General features: G+C 43.0%; 1 protein-coding gene across 4 annotated transcripts in view; it reads right to left on the bottom strand.

Moving 5' to 3' along the window:
• SCARB2 (scavenger receptor class B member 2) overlaps positions 1–15,712 on the bottom strand; it is a 105,739-nt gene that overhangs the window by 38,292 nt on the left and 51,735 nt on the right. For all 4 annotated transcript variants that reach the window (XM_087434442.1, XM_087434443.1, XM_087434441.1 and 1 more), the window contains exon 2: positions 4,561–4,718. In XM_087434442.1, the coding sequence (XP_087290568.1) occupies positions 4,561–4,706 (146 nt within the window). In that variant the 5' untranslated portion in view covers positions 4,707–4,718. The remainder of the gene's footprint in view (positions 1–4,560; positions 4,719–15,712) is intronic.

Raw genomic sequence — 15,712 nt, forward strand, 5'->3', positions numbered from 1 at the left:
ATCATCTTTTTCTGAAAACATTAATATTCTGATCTCATTAATATGTGAAAATTTTGGGAAACGTGCCACTGTAAACTGTGTCAATTTAATCAGGCCCTCCACAGCCCAGAGTGGCCTGCCCCCTTCTCAGAGACACCCACCACCAGACCAACCCACACCAGCCAGTGAGACGCCAGCACGCACCCCCCTTCCTTTCCCGGGTCCCTTTGCACACAATCAGCTGACTCAGTTGGGCGGGAACCCATGAGACTATCAAACACTGGAGCAGGAGCCACTGGAATGTTCTGTCTTTCTCATATAGCTAAACAATAGCATAATTAAGTCACAAGTGACAGAAATCAGATCCACTAAATGCAGAAGGCCCAGTAGAGGGGCTATAAGTCTCCCTAAAAAGCCATGTTTTTCTACAAATCCCAGATGAAAGGACTTGGTTCCTGCCCCTCATGCAGCTTCTAGTCCATTGGGAAGAAAGGTAGATATGTAAACCAATTGTTCAAATGCGTTTAGTCACTGTGGTAATAGCCACACATACCAGGCAGAGCGCATACAAAGTCAAGGAACGTCTCAGGAGGAGGCAGCATTAGAGCTTCGAGAGGTGGTGGTGAGGAGTTCGTTCTTGACTGAGGCAACACATTGTAAGTGTGTTTGGGGACTTACAAATAATTGGAGTACAGTTAGAACTGTGCTGTGCTGTCCAATACAGTAACCACATGCGGCTATTACATACTCGAAATGTGCCGTCTAAATTAGATGTGGATGTGCTATAAATGTAAAATACACGCGGGATACACATAGGATTTCAAAAACAGTGTGAGAAAAAATGTAAAGTGTATCAATTCTGAATATTGATTACATGTTGAAATGATACTATTTTGGATAGTATTGGGGTAAATAAAATATTACAATTAATTTCTCCTGTTTCTTTTTACTTTTTTATGTGACTACGAGAAAATTTTAAATTATACATGTGGCTCATATTAAATTTCTATTGGATAGATCTGGTTAGAGGATAAAATTAGCTCTGGTTAGAGTACAAAATTCTAGGTTGAGAGTGCCAAAAAATTAAATAAAAATAAAAATAAAATAATAAAATAAAGAGGTTAGACATAGAGAAGGAGCCAGATTGCTCAGGTCTTGACCATCACACAGGGAGACCCACAGGGACTCTGAGAAGGGAGGGGAAGGAAATGTCAGAAGTGCCCTTTAGAAAATCACTCTGGAGTGGGTGGAAGAGAGACCAGGGCAAGGAGAAAAACTAGAGGCAGGAAAACTCACAGAGGCAAAAATGAAACCAGTCAATGAGTGATCAACTTGCCTTCTAACCTACTGCATCTGCTCTCAGGGGTACCTAACATTCCCTGTGCCATGGGCCCCCATGGCAATCTGGTAAAGCCTATGGACTCTCTCTCAGATAAATGTTTTTAAACTCGGAAAATAAAACACCCAGGATTACAAAGGAAATCAATCATTGGAATACAGGCATCATTTAAAAAATCTGTTGATATGACAATATGTGTGCTTCTTTTTGACACTTTAAATAAGATGTAGCAGCAGGCCTAACAATTACTGTAATTTTGAAGGATTTATGAACATGAACGATATTTCCAGCAACAGCTACCATGAGACACAATGATATCTGTGCTTCCATTAGTGGTGAAGCCACGGGTACTGCTAACACTGCGGTGGTTTGTTGCCTACATTTACACTCAAAAGAAATGCTAAATTTTAGTGAATGGTTAGTGAAATAAATGTAATTTTTCTGCACCCAAATCATGGACCACCTTGAATTCCTAGGTTAAGAACCCCTGGTAAGATGTTCCTGGGCTTTCCTCAAGAGTAAGCTAAGGCCCCTCTAAAATGGGAACATGGAGGGAGTAACAGTCAGACCCTGTTCTACTTCTAGGACTTATTTTTTCCCACGACCACATCTACGACAGCACAGTAAGCCAGCAGACACAATGGCCCAGAAGATGTTTTAATGGAATACTGGGTGTCTTTGTGTTATGATCAGAACCCACGACCACAGGAACAGGCCCAGGAGACCCAGTGGGAAAATTGTTCGTTAGGGTTTTTCTTTAGTTCTCAAGTGAGTTCATTCCTGCATGGAGGCAAGTTTCTCCTTCTCACCCGAAGGAATTTAGTTGAAAAACAAACACAGCAAAAAGACAAATATTCTATGATTCCACTTATATGAGGTATCTACAGCATTCACATTCATAGAAACAAAGTAGTATGGTGGTTACCAGGGGCTGAGGGGAAGGGGAAAAGAGGAATTATTTAATGGGTATACAGTTTCAGATCTGCAAGATGAAAAAGTTCTGGAGATCTGTTTACAACAATGTGAATATAATTAACACTACTGACCTGTATACTTAAAAATGGTTAAGATGGTACATTTCACATTGTGTGGTTTTTTTTTTTTAATCACAATAAAAAATTGGTTAAAATTGCAAAACAAACAAACCAAACAGGGCACTCAGATCCTAATTCTAGTTCAACTTGTAATTGTCCCCAAGCAGGACAGCCTCAAATGCAGACCTGCTCTACCCAGTACACAGTTTCTTTAGGCATAAAACACATATAAAAATGTTTTTTAAAATGAAGACCCAAGTGTTTTTTAAAAAATTCCTTTATATAACAACAGAACTCATCTTTACAATTCTGGATATTGATTTGCACAGACTAAGACAATCTACTAAGACTAATAACAGGGGCTGACCCGGTCACAGAGTGGTTAAGTTCCCACGCTCTGCTTTGGTGGCTTGGGGTTCGTGGGTTTGGATCCCAAACGTGGACCTCCACCACTCATCAAGCCATGCTGTGGTGGCGTCCCACAAACAAAATAGAGGAAGATTGGCACAGATGTTAGCTCTGGGCCAATCTTCCTCACCAAAAAAAAAAGAAAGAAAGAAAGAAAGAAAGACTAATAACAATAGCAAACAGCACTAATCATGTACGAGGCACTAGTACAAGCACTTTATAAATACTGACTCATTGACCCATTTAATCCTCATCACAATCCTGTGGTGGAGGTCCTATTTTCATCCCCACTTTACAGGTAAGGAAACCACGGCACAAAGAACTAGTAAGTGGTGGAGGCAGATTCAAAACAGGCAATTCTGACTCCAGAGCCAGACCATGAGCACCTGAGGCAGGGACCAGGATTTTTATCTCTGAATTCCAGCACGGAGAATAGTACTGACTCATAATAAATGAATCAGTCAGCAACAATTTCTTGAGCAATCGATTACGACAGAATTGTGAGGCATTTTTACCATTCAGCAGTTCTGAAGAACAAAGATCTTGCTCTCTGCTTCCTTTATTTTTTTTAAACTTGAGAAGGACAAACTTCAGATGACAGATTATTGTGAGTGGGGGTGGGGGCAGGAGAAAGGACTACTGTCATAGGGGGTGGGGGAATGTTGCAATAGGGAAAACGCTCTGACCATAAGATCTCCAACTGCCTCCTTCTACTAATCTTTTAAAAAAGGATTAAAGCGGAGCCAGCCCGGTGGCGCAAGTGGTTAAGTGTATGCGCTCCGCTGTGGCGGCCCGGGGTTCGCCGATTTGGATCCCGGGCGCGCACCCATGCACCACTTGGCAGGCCATGCTGTGGCAGCATCCCATATAAAGTGGAGGAAGATGGGCACGGATCTTAGCCCCGGGCCAGTCTTCTTCAGCAAAAAAAAAGAGGAAGATTGGCAGATGTTAGCACAGGGCTGATCTCCTCACACACACCAAAAAAAAACGGATTAAAGCAATTCTCCTAACTTCCCAGTGCTTGGGACTGGTGGTCACTACCAAAGACTCTAACCCACCTTGCCACTTGGTCATCTCTCATAGCCAGGAGAGGTGGGGAAAGGAGTGAATAAGAGACAGAAAGGCCTGTTTGCAGACCAACAAAGAATTCTAGGAACTGGTCTAAAACTACATATGCAAGGGAGGGAAAGAAGGGAAGGCCCTAAAAGTCACCAAAAATATCAAGGGGTGGCCCGGTGGCATAGTGGTTGAGTTTGTGTGCTCAGCTTTGGCGGCCTGGGGTTTGCTGTTTTGGATCCTGGGCACGGACCTACTCACCACTCATCAAGCCATAGTGAGGCGGGGTCCCACATAGAAGAGCTAGAAAGACATACAACTAGGATGTACAATTATGTACTGGGGCTTTGGGGAGAAAAAAAGAAAAAGAGAAAGAATGGCAACAGATATTAGCACAGGGCCAATCTTCCTCAAAAAAAAAAAAAATCAAGGGGAGACCTCAAAAGGGCTGGGGGTGGGAGGAACTCCTCATGGCTCAACAACCACATTCTGCCAACTCAGGAGGAAGCAGCTGCATTTCTAAACATACCAGGCTAACACTCAGCCCCAATCCACAAAGCCATTCTCTGTTGAGGTATCACACGCGTGTGCCAAACATCAGCAGCATTTCAGACAGGTGTGACAGAAACCTGTGCTCCCCACGCAGCACGCAGGGGATGCTCCTGGGAGAAGACAAGGACTCAGGCCACAGTGGAGTCACTCCAGATTTCTGTTGGGCACGGCAGGGAGGTGGTCAGGACTCACCTGTAGGTGTATGGCCCCACTTCTTCCAGCCAAGGGGTCTCCCCTCTGAGGATCTCCTCTGGATTGGTGACATTGAAGAAATAGAACTGGCAGTACACGGGCAGAGGGGGCTTCTTCCAAGAGTCAAATGTCTCGGAACCATTCATTAACACAATATTCTAGGAGAGAAAACCAAAAGGAGATTTACAAAGTGTAAGGCAGTTGGCTTTGAACACAGAGGCAGAGAGAGGAACACTCCTTACTCTGACCTTCTAGCTCGCTTATTTTTTTCACAGGCACTCAACTGCAGTCTCTTGAGAGCAGGACCATGCCTTATGCCTATATGAAGCCCACAGCCCTATTAAACCGTAAAAGGTCTTCAGTAAATATTTGTGGTAAAGGAAGGATGCTGGAACCATGGCTCATGGGTGGAAACATGATGTTACCAAAACCAAGGCCACAGATTGAGAACCCAAAAGGCCCTATTGGCTTTGTTACAAAGATTCCACTGAAAGAACAGCAGCTATGGCAGTCAGGCCATTCTGAGAAGCACCATGGACTTCCAGCTGGCCCACATGAGAGAAGAATAGGGAGACAGGCCCAAGAAGGCAAGCTTTGGTCCTTTCATTTGCGGTAGAACCACACCACCCATACCACCTCCACACCAGGGGTGGTATATGCATTTTCTCATTCAATCCCCAACAAGCCCATAACATAGAGATGTCTATCCCCCTGTTTTCAAGATAAGAAAGCTGAGCCTCACTGAAGTTAAGTGCTTAGGGTATTCTCTGTCTACAGTCCTTCGTTTCCCACCCTTATCATGTGTTCTGGACTAAATTGTGTCCCCTCAAAATTCGTATATTGAAGTCCTAACCTCCACTACCTCAGAATGTGACTGTATTTGGAGATAGGGTCTTTAAAGAGAAATTTAAGGTTAAATGAGGTCATTAGGGTGGGCTATAATCGAATATGACTGATGTCCTTATAAGAAGAGGAGATCAGGACACAAGGGAGAGATCATGTGAAGACACAGGAAGAAGACAGCCATCTACCAGCTAAGGAGAGAGGCCTCAGAAGAAATCAACCTTGCTGACACCTTGATCTCAGACTTCTAGCCTCCAGAACTATGAGAACTGTTGTTCAAGTCACCCAGTCTGTGGGATTTGTTACAGAATCCCTAGCAAACTAATACACCATGGCCCCCCTATGGGAAGAGTATTCTTCCCACCCTACTGATTTCAGGCTTGGCCAAGTGACTTGATTTGAGTAACAGAATGTAGGTGAAATGGCAATGCCCCAATTTTGAACTAAGGCCTTAAAAGGCATGGCAAGTTTCCACCAGCCACCCTCTGCCAAGAGAACAGCATGCCCCAGGTAGCTGTTGACCCTTCAGCCAAGGCCCTAAAATGATGATGTGTGGACCACACGTGAAGCCTGGAGTCCAGCCTAGTTCAGCTGAGCCAGCCAAGCTCAAACTGCAGCCAACCTGCACAGCTGAGTGTGCAACAAATGTTACTGTTACAAGCTACTGAGATTTGGGTTTGTTTGTTATCCAGCATTGCAATAGAAGCCTGATTAACACAGCACCCAAGGTTAACAGACACAAACCTCATATCTAGCAGTCCTAATGGTCCTTAATTTGTTAATGGAAAAACACTGCATTTTTACAGTAAAAATTGTTGAAGTACACATGAAAGATAAAAGCACACACTGAGAATAAACAAACCAAAATGTGCACAGTGATTAACTCTGTGTGTTGGAAATTTGGATCATTGTTATTTTCTCTTTGATGAGATTCTGTATTTTCCAAATTTTTTATAATGAATAAAAAATTCACATTGAGAAAATTTTTAAAAAGAAAATGGAAAGAGAAAAATTGATAGAGACAATGTAAGGCCACTAGTGAAACCATAAGAACCAGATGGCAAAAGAAGCATCCTCTGATGTCACCTGTTTCTTCTCTGGCAGTGAGGCTTTGGGTGACAATAAACAAAGGGACCAGCTTCAAAAAATGTTAGAAACCACACGCTAAAACACACAAATTTTAGTAGTCCAGCCTCTAATTTAACAGAAGCAATGTTGCAAAGGAGCTTAATGATATTGTTCTACCATTAAATAGAAAATATTCCAACAATCTCTGCAGGGAAAAACAAAGTGGCTCTGGAATAAATGAACGCAGAAGACCTAAGTTTGTCAAAGCAAAGCTCGTCATCTGGAGGGCTGGAAGCAAATTCACATCCATGAGTTGGCCGTGTCATAGAATTGGGGATGACTTGTGGTTTGGCATCAGTTCAGAACATCTAATCACCAGATTTCTATCCAAATGACACATTATTGAAATATTCTTGGCCTTGACTATCAGTACTGATTTACTGAGTTGAGATCAGATTGGTGAGACAGAAAAACTTTAAGACAAACCATGAAACCCCTTTCCTCCAACCTTCCGGGTCCGGCTCAGACGCTGCTCTCGTTGGTGAAGCCCTCCCCACCTGGCCCCACACACTTTGATCTTCCCTGCCCCAGTCACCGAACAGTCTAATCAGTCATTTTAGGTGGTTTTTTAAGAGCTTTGTGGTCTTTTATCTTATCTTCTAAACAAAAGTCTTGGCTTTCCGAGGAGGAGCAAGGGAGAGAGAGTCAGGCCCAGAGAGCGAGAGTGCACCAGAACTGGAAAGGACCTCTAGGCCCTGGAAGGGTAAGGGACTGTGCTCAAGGTCACACAACTACTTAATGTCACAGCTGGGTCTGGGACCCAGTGTGGCTTTTCTCCACTCTCCCACCATACCTTTGCATACAACACTTTAATAAAATGGGTATCAATACACTACATATTTTAGTTATACAAGTATATGGTAGAGTTTCTCCACCATAAAGTACACATCTAGACCTAGAAACAGCTCAGTAACATAAATTTAACCTACCTAAAACTAATATGTTAACTATGAGAAGTCTAACATAAATAATAATTTGTCTTCAGAGGATTTTGAAGGCTCATAGATATTTTAAAAGTTGTCTGATTTCATTGAAATAAGAACTTCTTCTTGTCTATAAATTTCCAGAAAAGGGCAGGGCAATAACTTTCCCTCCTCCATGAATTCCTTGAGTAGCCCCCTTCAACTGGATGATCATCCTTTCCTTTGAACCTCATAACACATTACATAGGAATTTCTTAGGGAAAAAAGTGGTCAGGACAGAAAACGTCTTCTAAAAATTGAAGTTAACAGGAATCAACTTGAAGCAAGTGATATTTGCAACCAAAAATGAAAGTGCAGCTACTCAATATGGTGATGTATTAAGTTAACCGTAGGCTTATCAAAACAGAAGGTGGTGACCCACAAAAAAAGAGTAGGGTTTTTTTTCCCTTTAATCTTCCCCACAGTGTCTAGGACAATGCAGTTCTTGGAGAAATATCTGTTCAATCAACAAAATATAGTACTAGAACACTTTTACATTAGCTTCCATCGACTCTGCTTATAAGACAGTGCAGAGAAGAACTGAATATGAGGCAATCAGAGATGAGCAGAAGAAAGGCATGAACGGTCAATGCAAAGCCACGGTGCCAGGCCTTGTAACAGGAGCTTGACAGCTCCAAATCCAAGGAGGGCCTTTAATGTGTACCCAGAGGAAGTGGTTGTTCATTGGCCATTTTAGTCACATTCAGATATGGAGAAAGCAATAGCTGCATTAGAATCACAGGTACTAATCATAGATCTAGCACCTATCAGTTTGTGTATCTTAGAAATCCAGCACCCTAAAGAGCTAAGTGCAGCCAGTTCCTTTTGTGGGTAGAAAGAAAAATCTGTGTCCCTCCATGACCTCTATTCGTAACAACTATTTAAAGTAGTGCTATACCCATGGTTTTCTTGCAAAGTATAGAACTATGCATGCAAATCATCAAAGCACTGTGTAGTATGTGCTAGGAGATACCCAGCAACATAGATACGGTTTTTGTGTTCCAGGAGCTTATCCTCTATTCAGGGGAATATTGATACACACATGCAAGATAATCAACGATATAAAGTAGCATGTGATAAATGGCCAATGAGTACACCAGACAATGGTCTCTACAGTGTTCAGACAATGGATTCTATGAACTGAGATGGAGAAAGGTGGTGCTTAAAGTAAGCTGGGAATAGTGAATAAAAATTTGGCAAGCAGAGGAAGGTCATGGGGGTGGACGCCTTTTGGACAGCCAGGGTTGATTCACTTATCCTGTCTGCCTGGACAGAGTGAGCTCTTCCTCCCTGCGCTGTGTCCATCTCTCCTAGAGTCCTCTGCTTAATCAGAAAGATAGCAGATGTGGAGAATGAGACAATAAAAGACACACAGGTGGGACAGTATTAGGTGTGACTGGTTTTATGCGGAGTAGGGAGATTCTTTTAGAGAAAGAGGTTGGGGTCATAGGAGTCTAGACATATACAATGGGGAGCCATGGAAGGTTTTTGAGATGCAGATTATCAAGAGCCAGACACTACAGGTTGCCACCTTATCTCATCCCTAATCCCCCTAATAGTCTACCAGGTGAAAATCACCTTCCCCATTTTATACTTCAGGAGATGTTAGGAGAATTTGCTAGTAGTGGGTGGAGCCAGCCTCCCACCCCAGGACTCACTCCAAAGCTGTGCTCCTGGCAATGCTGAATTTTATCGGAGCACGGAAAACAGCAATAGTTCAGGAATCTCCCTTTCCGTGCTCCAGGAATGGCTTACTGCAAAGAAACACCCTTCCCCATATGACTTAGATAAGATTCACAGATGCCCCCCCCCACCCACCCCCCCCCCCCCGTTTACCTAAGACAAGGCCAGACACAGACCCTCTAGATTTCCATTTTTTGCCTCATAATTGGTTAGCTGAACCACTTGTTCCCACTGATCAATGGCACAACATGCTGGTTAATGTACAGCATGGTGACTATAGTTAATAATACTGTATTGTATATTTGACAGTTGCTAAGAGAGTAGATCTCGTGTTCTCACCACACACACACACAAAGACACACACACAAAGGTAGCTATGGGAGGTGATGAATACGTTAATTAGCTTGATTGTGGTCATCATTTCACAATGTATATACATTTACCAAAACATCATGTTGTGCACCTTAAATATATACAATTTTCATTTGTCAATCATACCTCAATAAAGTTGGGAAAAAAAATGCTTGTTAGCCAAACTCTGGCTAAGTTTCTCTGCTTCCCAGCCTTGTTTACTCCTCCCTATAAAGGAAAACCTCTGACCCTTGAGGCTCCTGCAGATCACACTGCCACAGGCTCTCCAGAACGCAAGTCCCCTCCCTCTATTGCAACAGTCCTTTCCTTTTTGCAATAATCCTTTCAAATAGTCTCTCCTTATCAGGAGACTTCTGACCTTTGTGCTATGTTGCCTATTTTGAACTGACACAGGCAACAGGTGTTTTAGAAGGTTCTGCCGGCACAGGTGGGAAGTAGGGCTTGGCTAGGATTATAGTAAGGATTAAATGAAGTTTCAGCAGAGTGCTTATCTCAGGCCATACTCAAAATGCGCAATAAATGGTGACTGTGATCTTGATTATTACCATCTTCAGGTTGGGGTTGAGAGGGTTCCAGGGCTTAGCCAGAAGAAAAAAGGGAATTGTGTCACTCCTGTGAGTCTGCTCAAATACAGACAACCCAGCAAATGCTAAACAAAAGAGAAAAACAACAGAAGTCTTTAGTCATGATTCTCTCCTCCAGCCCAGATATAATTCAGTTTAAACTGAAACATCAGGAATTAGCAGAAAATTGGAAATAACCAAAATGTTGAACAGGAAAAGAATGATAGTAAATTATGATAATTCACAGGTTAGAGTAGACAGCAACCATTAAAATTATAAAAACTACATAGAAACAAGAAACATGCTCATGATCTATGTTAAATGGAAAGGGCAGACAATGTAAAATATGTACATGTGCAGATAAAATGCAAAAATGAAAACATTAGGAGGGTGAAATAGAGATAATTTAAAAATTTCAGTCTTTTAGTTACCCTCAAAATCTCTTAAGCATCCATGCTAAATGTCTAATAGCACTTATCTCTGCAGGACAGGATTATGAGGGGTCTTCCATTCTGTCATGTTTTTCTGCGTTGTTTGGATTTTTTACAACAGAAATAAATTACTTCTGTAAGCAGAAAAATATAATTGTTCCCTTATAAGTTTTTTAGAAACTCAGATTCTATAAAATGTTATTAACCCACCCTAAGGGCAAGGAGAAGGAGTGGATACAAAGAGAACCAACCTCATCTAGGCTTTTCTTCTGTCCTTGCGAAACCAAGGCGAGGCTGATGCCTCCTCAGCTGTAGTCAGCTCTCTCACAAAAGCTCCCAGCCCATCCCCCACCCCGGGCTGTACAGGCTCTCTCTTCCCATCATTGTCAGGAGGGCTGTTGAGCACTCTGTATTCCCAGCTAACTTTTCCTGACAAGCATCTCCGTGTGTGGAGAACTTCTGAATGAGAAAGGACTTGCAATCTCACTCATTTATTCAAGTAAAGAAAAACACCTCAGAATTATGATTCGCAAAAGAGCCAGTGTGAATGAACAGATGGTGAACTGCCCGAGGTTCTCTTGCCTGGTGTGTATCCAGCCCTTAGGCAATCAAAAGTCCAAAGGCAAGTGGAAGAGTTTCCGGTAAGAAGGAGAACAAAATCCTTCCCAGAAGGCAGGGTAAAACTGGCTGTTCTTGCAACAGTCTGACTTGAACTCATTCCTCCAAATTTCAAGTTCACTTAGGACGTTTCAGGATAGAAATAAACATTTAGTAGACTCGAGTCCTTAACTAAACAAAGCAAATGAAAAACCTAACAGTAAAACCTAATAATAAAACCGATCCTTGACAGCTTGCCAGAGTCACACTGATAGCAGATTCTGTTACAACCTGGGGCTCTCCTCACAGCCTGCCTCCGCCCCCATTGCCCTCCTCTCCCTGGCCACTCTTAGCTGAGCCAACACCCACACAACTCTCACACCACCTTTTATTCCTTTCAACCTTGCTCTCAAGAGTGCTGGCTTTTCCTGCACCTTTAATGTGTTTCTTTGCCTCCACCCCACATGGCTGGACGTAGGAACCCAATGTAAATCCCAGAGTAGGCCGCACGTTGTGTGTTGTGTGTGTGTGTGTGTGTGTGTGTGTGTGTGTACACACTAAGTAGGGAAGGAGAAGGGGAATGAGAGAACAGAGGGAAGTTCATAAACACAGCTGCCATTTCTACAACAGTTGCTTCTTTATTTTTATCTCCTTCCCCTGATGTTCAGCTCAGAGGACAATACTGTTACTACCATGGCCAGCTGCTATCTATTGTAAGTCTCCAGGAGTCAGGCACGGCCGTGCTAAGGCTTTATGTCCACGATCTCTGAGCCTTACACTGACTCTGCAAGGTAAGGTTTCCCATCTTGCAGATACGGAAATGGTGGCACTGGCTTTCCCCAGCTCACAGAGCCAGTAAGTCAAGTCCAATCCTCCCAAGTCCAGGTCTGTGGGTTGGCAAAGTCCATGCGTGGCCACTCCAGCAGCTGCCACCCCACCGCACCCCCAGGGTAGAGCTGCCAGATTTAGCTAATAAAAACACTGGATGTCCAAGTATGTCCCAATATTGCATGGGCTATGTCAAAAATGCTTTAATTTTTAGGAGATACATGCTGAAGGATTCACGGGCAAGGAGTTGTAATGTCTGCAACTTACATTCAAACAATTCAAGAAAAAGTGTCTCAGAGAGAGCTGAAGTAATGAATCGAGATACTGCATGAGACATACTCACTGAAGTATTATTTGCTGTTTCTCTGAAATTCAACTTTAACTAAGCATCCTATATTTTATCTGGCAGCCCTACTCCAGAGAGACTGTCAAACTGTGGAGAAACCGTACCTGGGCTCTAAGACCTTCCTAGGGAGTCAGCCCTTACCTCTGGAGGGCAGGAAACTAGGGTTGCCATGTGAGGTCATGGTGTGAGATCAAGGTGAAGTCCTGGCCTGGAACTGACATGTGAGGAACTGAGAAAGGGAGAGAGCCCTTGTCTTTCCGGGTGGCTGCTCTGCCCTAGTTACGCTAATGTGTTCAGAGAAAGCACCTCAACCTCCTGCTACAAGATGGTCTAGAAGAGGGCTCCGTTGTGACCTTAAACTTCTAATTTCTGGCCCAGATCCTCAGGGCATTCAATCGTACACTCCCAGGAGCTTGCTTTGCAAAGGAAGGACTCAGAAACTAACAAGTAATAGCCTTAACTTCAAGCCCAGAGAACGTCTGGCACAGGAAGTCATTCACTCCCCCCAATACAACGAGCCAGTTTCCCTAGTCACAAGGAGTCCTTTGCTCAGTCTAAACATAAAGCCATGGAAAGCCGTGGCTTGCAAACAACTGATCCTCCTCACTGAGGATTCTGCTGTGGTGGTGACAGCCAGCAGACAAACCCTGTAATCAGCAGAGCTTTCTAGTTATGCTACATTAAAAATCAATGTGAGGTCCTAAATCAGTTTTACAACATGACTTTGGATATTGCTTATTAATTTTAGTCAAGCAGAACACGATGAATTTTTTCAGGCATAATTCTGTGGCACTGCCACCAAAAGAAATATTGGAAAGATGATCGAGTTATATGGTGAATCTGCAGTGTGAACAGCCAAATTAATCATTTGGATTGAAAAACTTATTTTTCAGTTTATTAACCAATATGTATATATTAAGAGCTTTCTACATACCCAACATAGGCCTTGTTCTCAAGAAAAATTTAGCGAAGGACCCCAAACTGACATGCATGTAATAATTAGTGAACAATTAGGTGTGTTGCCAGGCCCAGCAATTCAGCCTGAAGAAGGGCTTGTGCCTGAATTGTTTGAATCATTTCAGTTGAATGGATCCATCCTAAAATCCCCACCTGGACATCTCATAGGCTGCTCAAAGTCAACATGACCAAAAATGGACTCATGATTTTCTCCCCTAATCAGTCACTAAGTCCTCTTCTCCATTTCTATTCCTGTGCCCATTTTATCACCGGCTTAGAGCGCAGCAATACTGTAGGTAGTCCCCTAACTGGTCTCCTTCTCTCCAGCCTTGTTCCTTTCAAATCCATTATCAACCTCAGCCTCCAGAGTGTTCTACCAAAAGTGCCTATCGGAGCAGCCACTCTCCCCAAGGGTCACAGGACAAAGTCCAAGGTCCTTGACCTGCTGTACTAAGTCCTGCCAAGATCTGACACAGCCTGTCACCTGTCATCATCTGTCATTCCCCGGTAGGCACTTTATGCACCAGCAACACTCAATTGCCCTCTGTTCCCCAGGTACAGGCTGGATCAGCTGCTTCTGTGAGACCTGTCATGACTTGATACAGCCATAAGACACAATACATCCAAGTCAGCCTGACAGAGATCTTTCGGGAAGGCAACACTAGGAGAGTTGTTGAACCAGCTGTGCCGGCTTAAGCCACTTCCAAATGACAAAAATAAGTACTCAGGGGATTGCATTAGGCTTTGATGGGAATAAGCAATACTTTTAAGGAAACTTTCAGGACTCAAGAGCACTGCTGGTTGTTCTTTTAGTTCAACAGCGTGCTACTTAATAATTAAACACACTTCAGCATCCATGTTGCCATCTACACAGTCTAAATTCACCCAGAGATAAAGCCCACCAGCTTTGAGAAGTAGGCCTAACAGTGTGTGGCTGATTCTCATTGGACTCCAGATTAATAAAACTCACCAAATATCAAACACCAGTTGCTTTGCTTTGTTTTTTAAAATTTCTCCCTGAACCTAGGCAAAGCCAATCCAGACTCTTGTAGTAACATAAGTAATTTGCGCTACTTACCTTTTTTAATTCTCTATTCAGGTAAAAGAAATAAGCTGCCATTAACATTCGACCCTTATTCTCTGACCTTTTTTTAACTCAGGAACAAATGTACTGGCATTCTTTCTTTGTAATGTCACTACTGTGAACTCATTTGGCTTTCATTGCAACTGTAATCATTTCAGCTAATGAGATCTGACAGTTGAGGTTCAAATGTTAGTTCATGTGTAAGCTGCTGCTCTGTCTGTAAATTACATACAGGACAGTGTGGTGGAACAGCTATCCCGAAAAAGCTCCTGCCACAAAACACCCGCTAGAATAGCTTTTAAAAGCTTCCAGGTAATTACAAATGTAAAACCAAGGTTGAGCACTGCCGGCCTAAAGGGAGAAAAAGCAGCCACCAAATGGAACCTTAATCCTAAGGACCAGGTGAAAATCGGGGAAACATATGTGCATGTGGGGGGAGGGGTGGTTGAAGGCATGGATGAGAAAGAGGATTTTGAGATGTGAATAAATAAGAAGAGTAGCCATCAAAACACTGCCTGGTTCTGTGTGTAACTTGTATGGCAGGTCTTATTACTTGACAACCTGTTTGGTTGTGATTATATCTCTCAAAGATGAAATAAGTGATGTTTTCATCGCCTCTTTATATCTATGTCTCCTCTTCCTTCCATTGCTCTGGATTAATAGAAGTATACAGTGTTAAAAGCAAATATCCTTAAAATGGGACTTGCCAGAGTGATTACATTACTGTAACAATGGCATTCTGCTCCCTTTCTCTCGAAAGAACATAAAACTCAGATGCTGAAGGGGTGGCGTGGGTAAGGTAAATGAGTAGAGCAGGCACCAGTCTGTACATTTGCTTGTATGTGAAACCCTAGCAATAATATCCGCTTCTACATAGAAGCGTGCCCTCTCCCCCTTTTGTTAAATACGTGACCCTTTCAGACTGTCTTTCATTTTCCTTCTTTTGGTAAAGAGGGCCAGATACAAACAGATATTTCTCTACTCTAAGAAAGACAACAGAGCAAGCATGATGACAAAGGGCACCTTCACTGGGCCTTGGGGTCAGGGGGCCAACAGGAGTGTGAAGGACGGTGGGAGCAGGGAGGGACGTCACACCTGGAGGGCAGCCTCTAGTCTGCTCAGCCTGCTGCCACACAGCACTGGGGTGTGGACAGCCCTGCAGAGCATCCACGTGCTTCAAGTGAAGCTGGAAATCTGGATAACTGGGTGAAGTTTCCAGATTTTAAAGGTACAAACTATTAGTGAGGCAAACATGTGACCAATGGTCTAGAGAGCAGAACAAAAATGTGAAGCTAAACAAGAACAACAACATGCAAACAAAATCATTCCCAAAGATGTACGGTTTCGTCTATTCATCT

This window comes from Ceratotherium simum, chromosome 8 (assembly GCF_057802395.1).
Source record: "Ceratotherium simum simum isolate JZ-2026a chromosome 8, ASM5780239v1, whole genome shotgun sequence".
Taxonomy (NCBI): domain Eukaryota; kingdom Metazoa; phylum Chordata; class Mammalia; order Perissodactyla; family Rhinocerotidae; genus Ceratotherium; species Ceratotherium simum.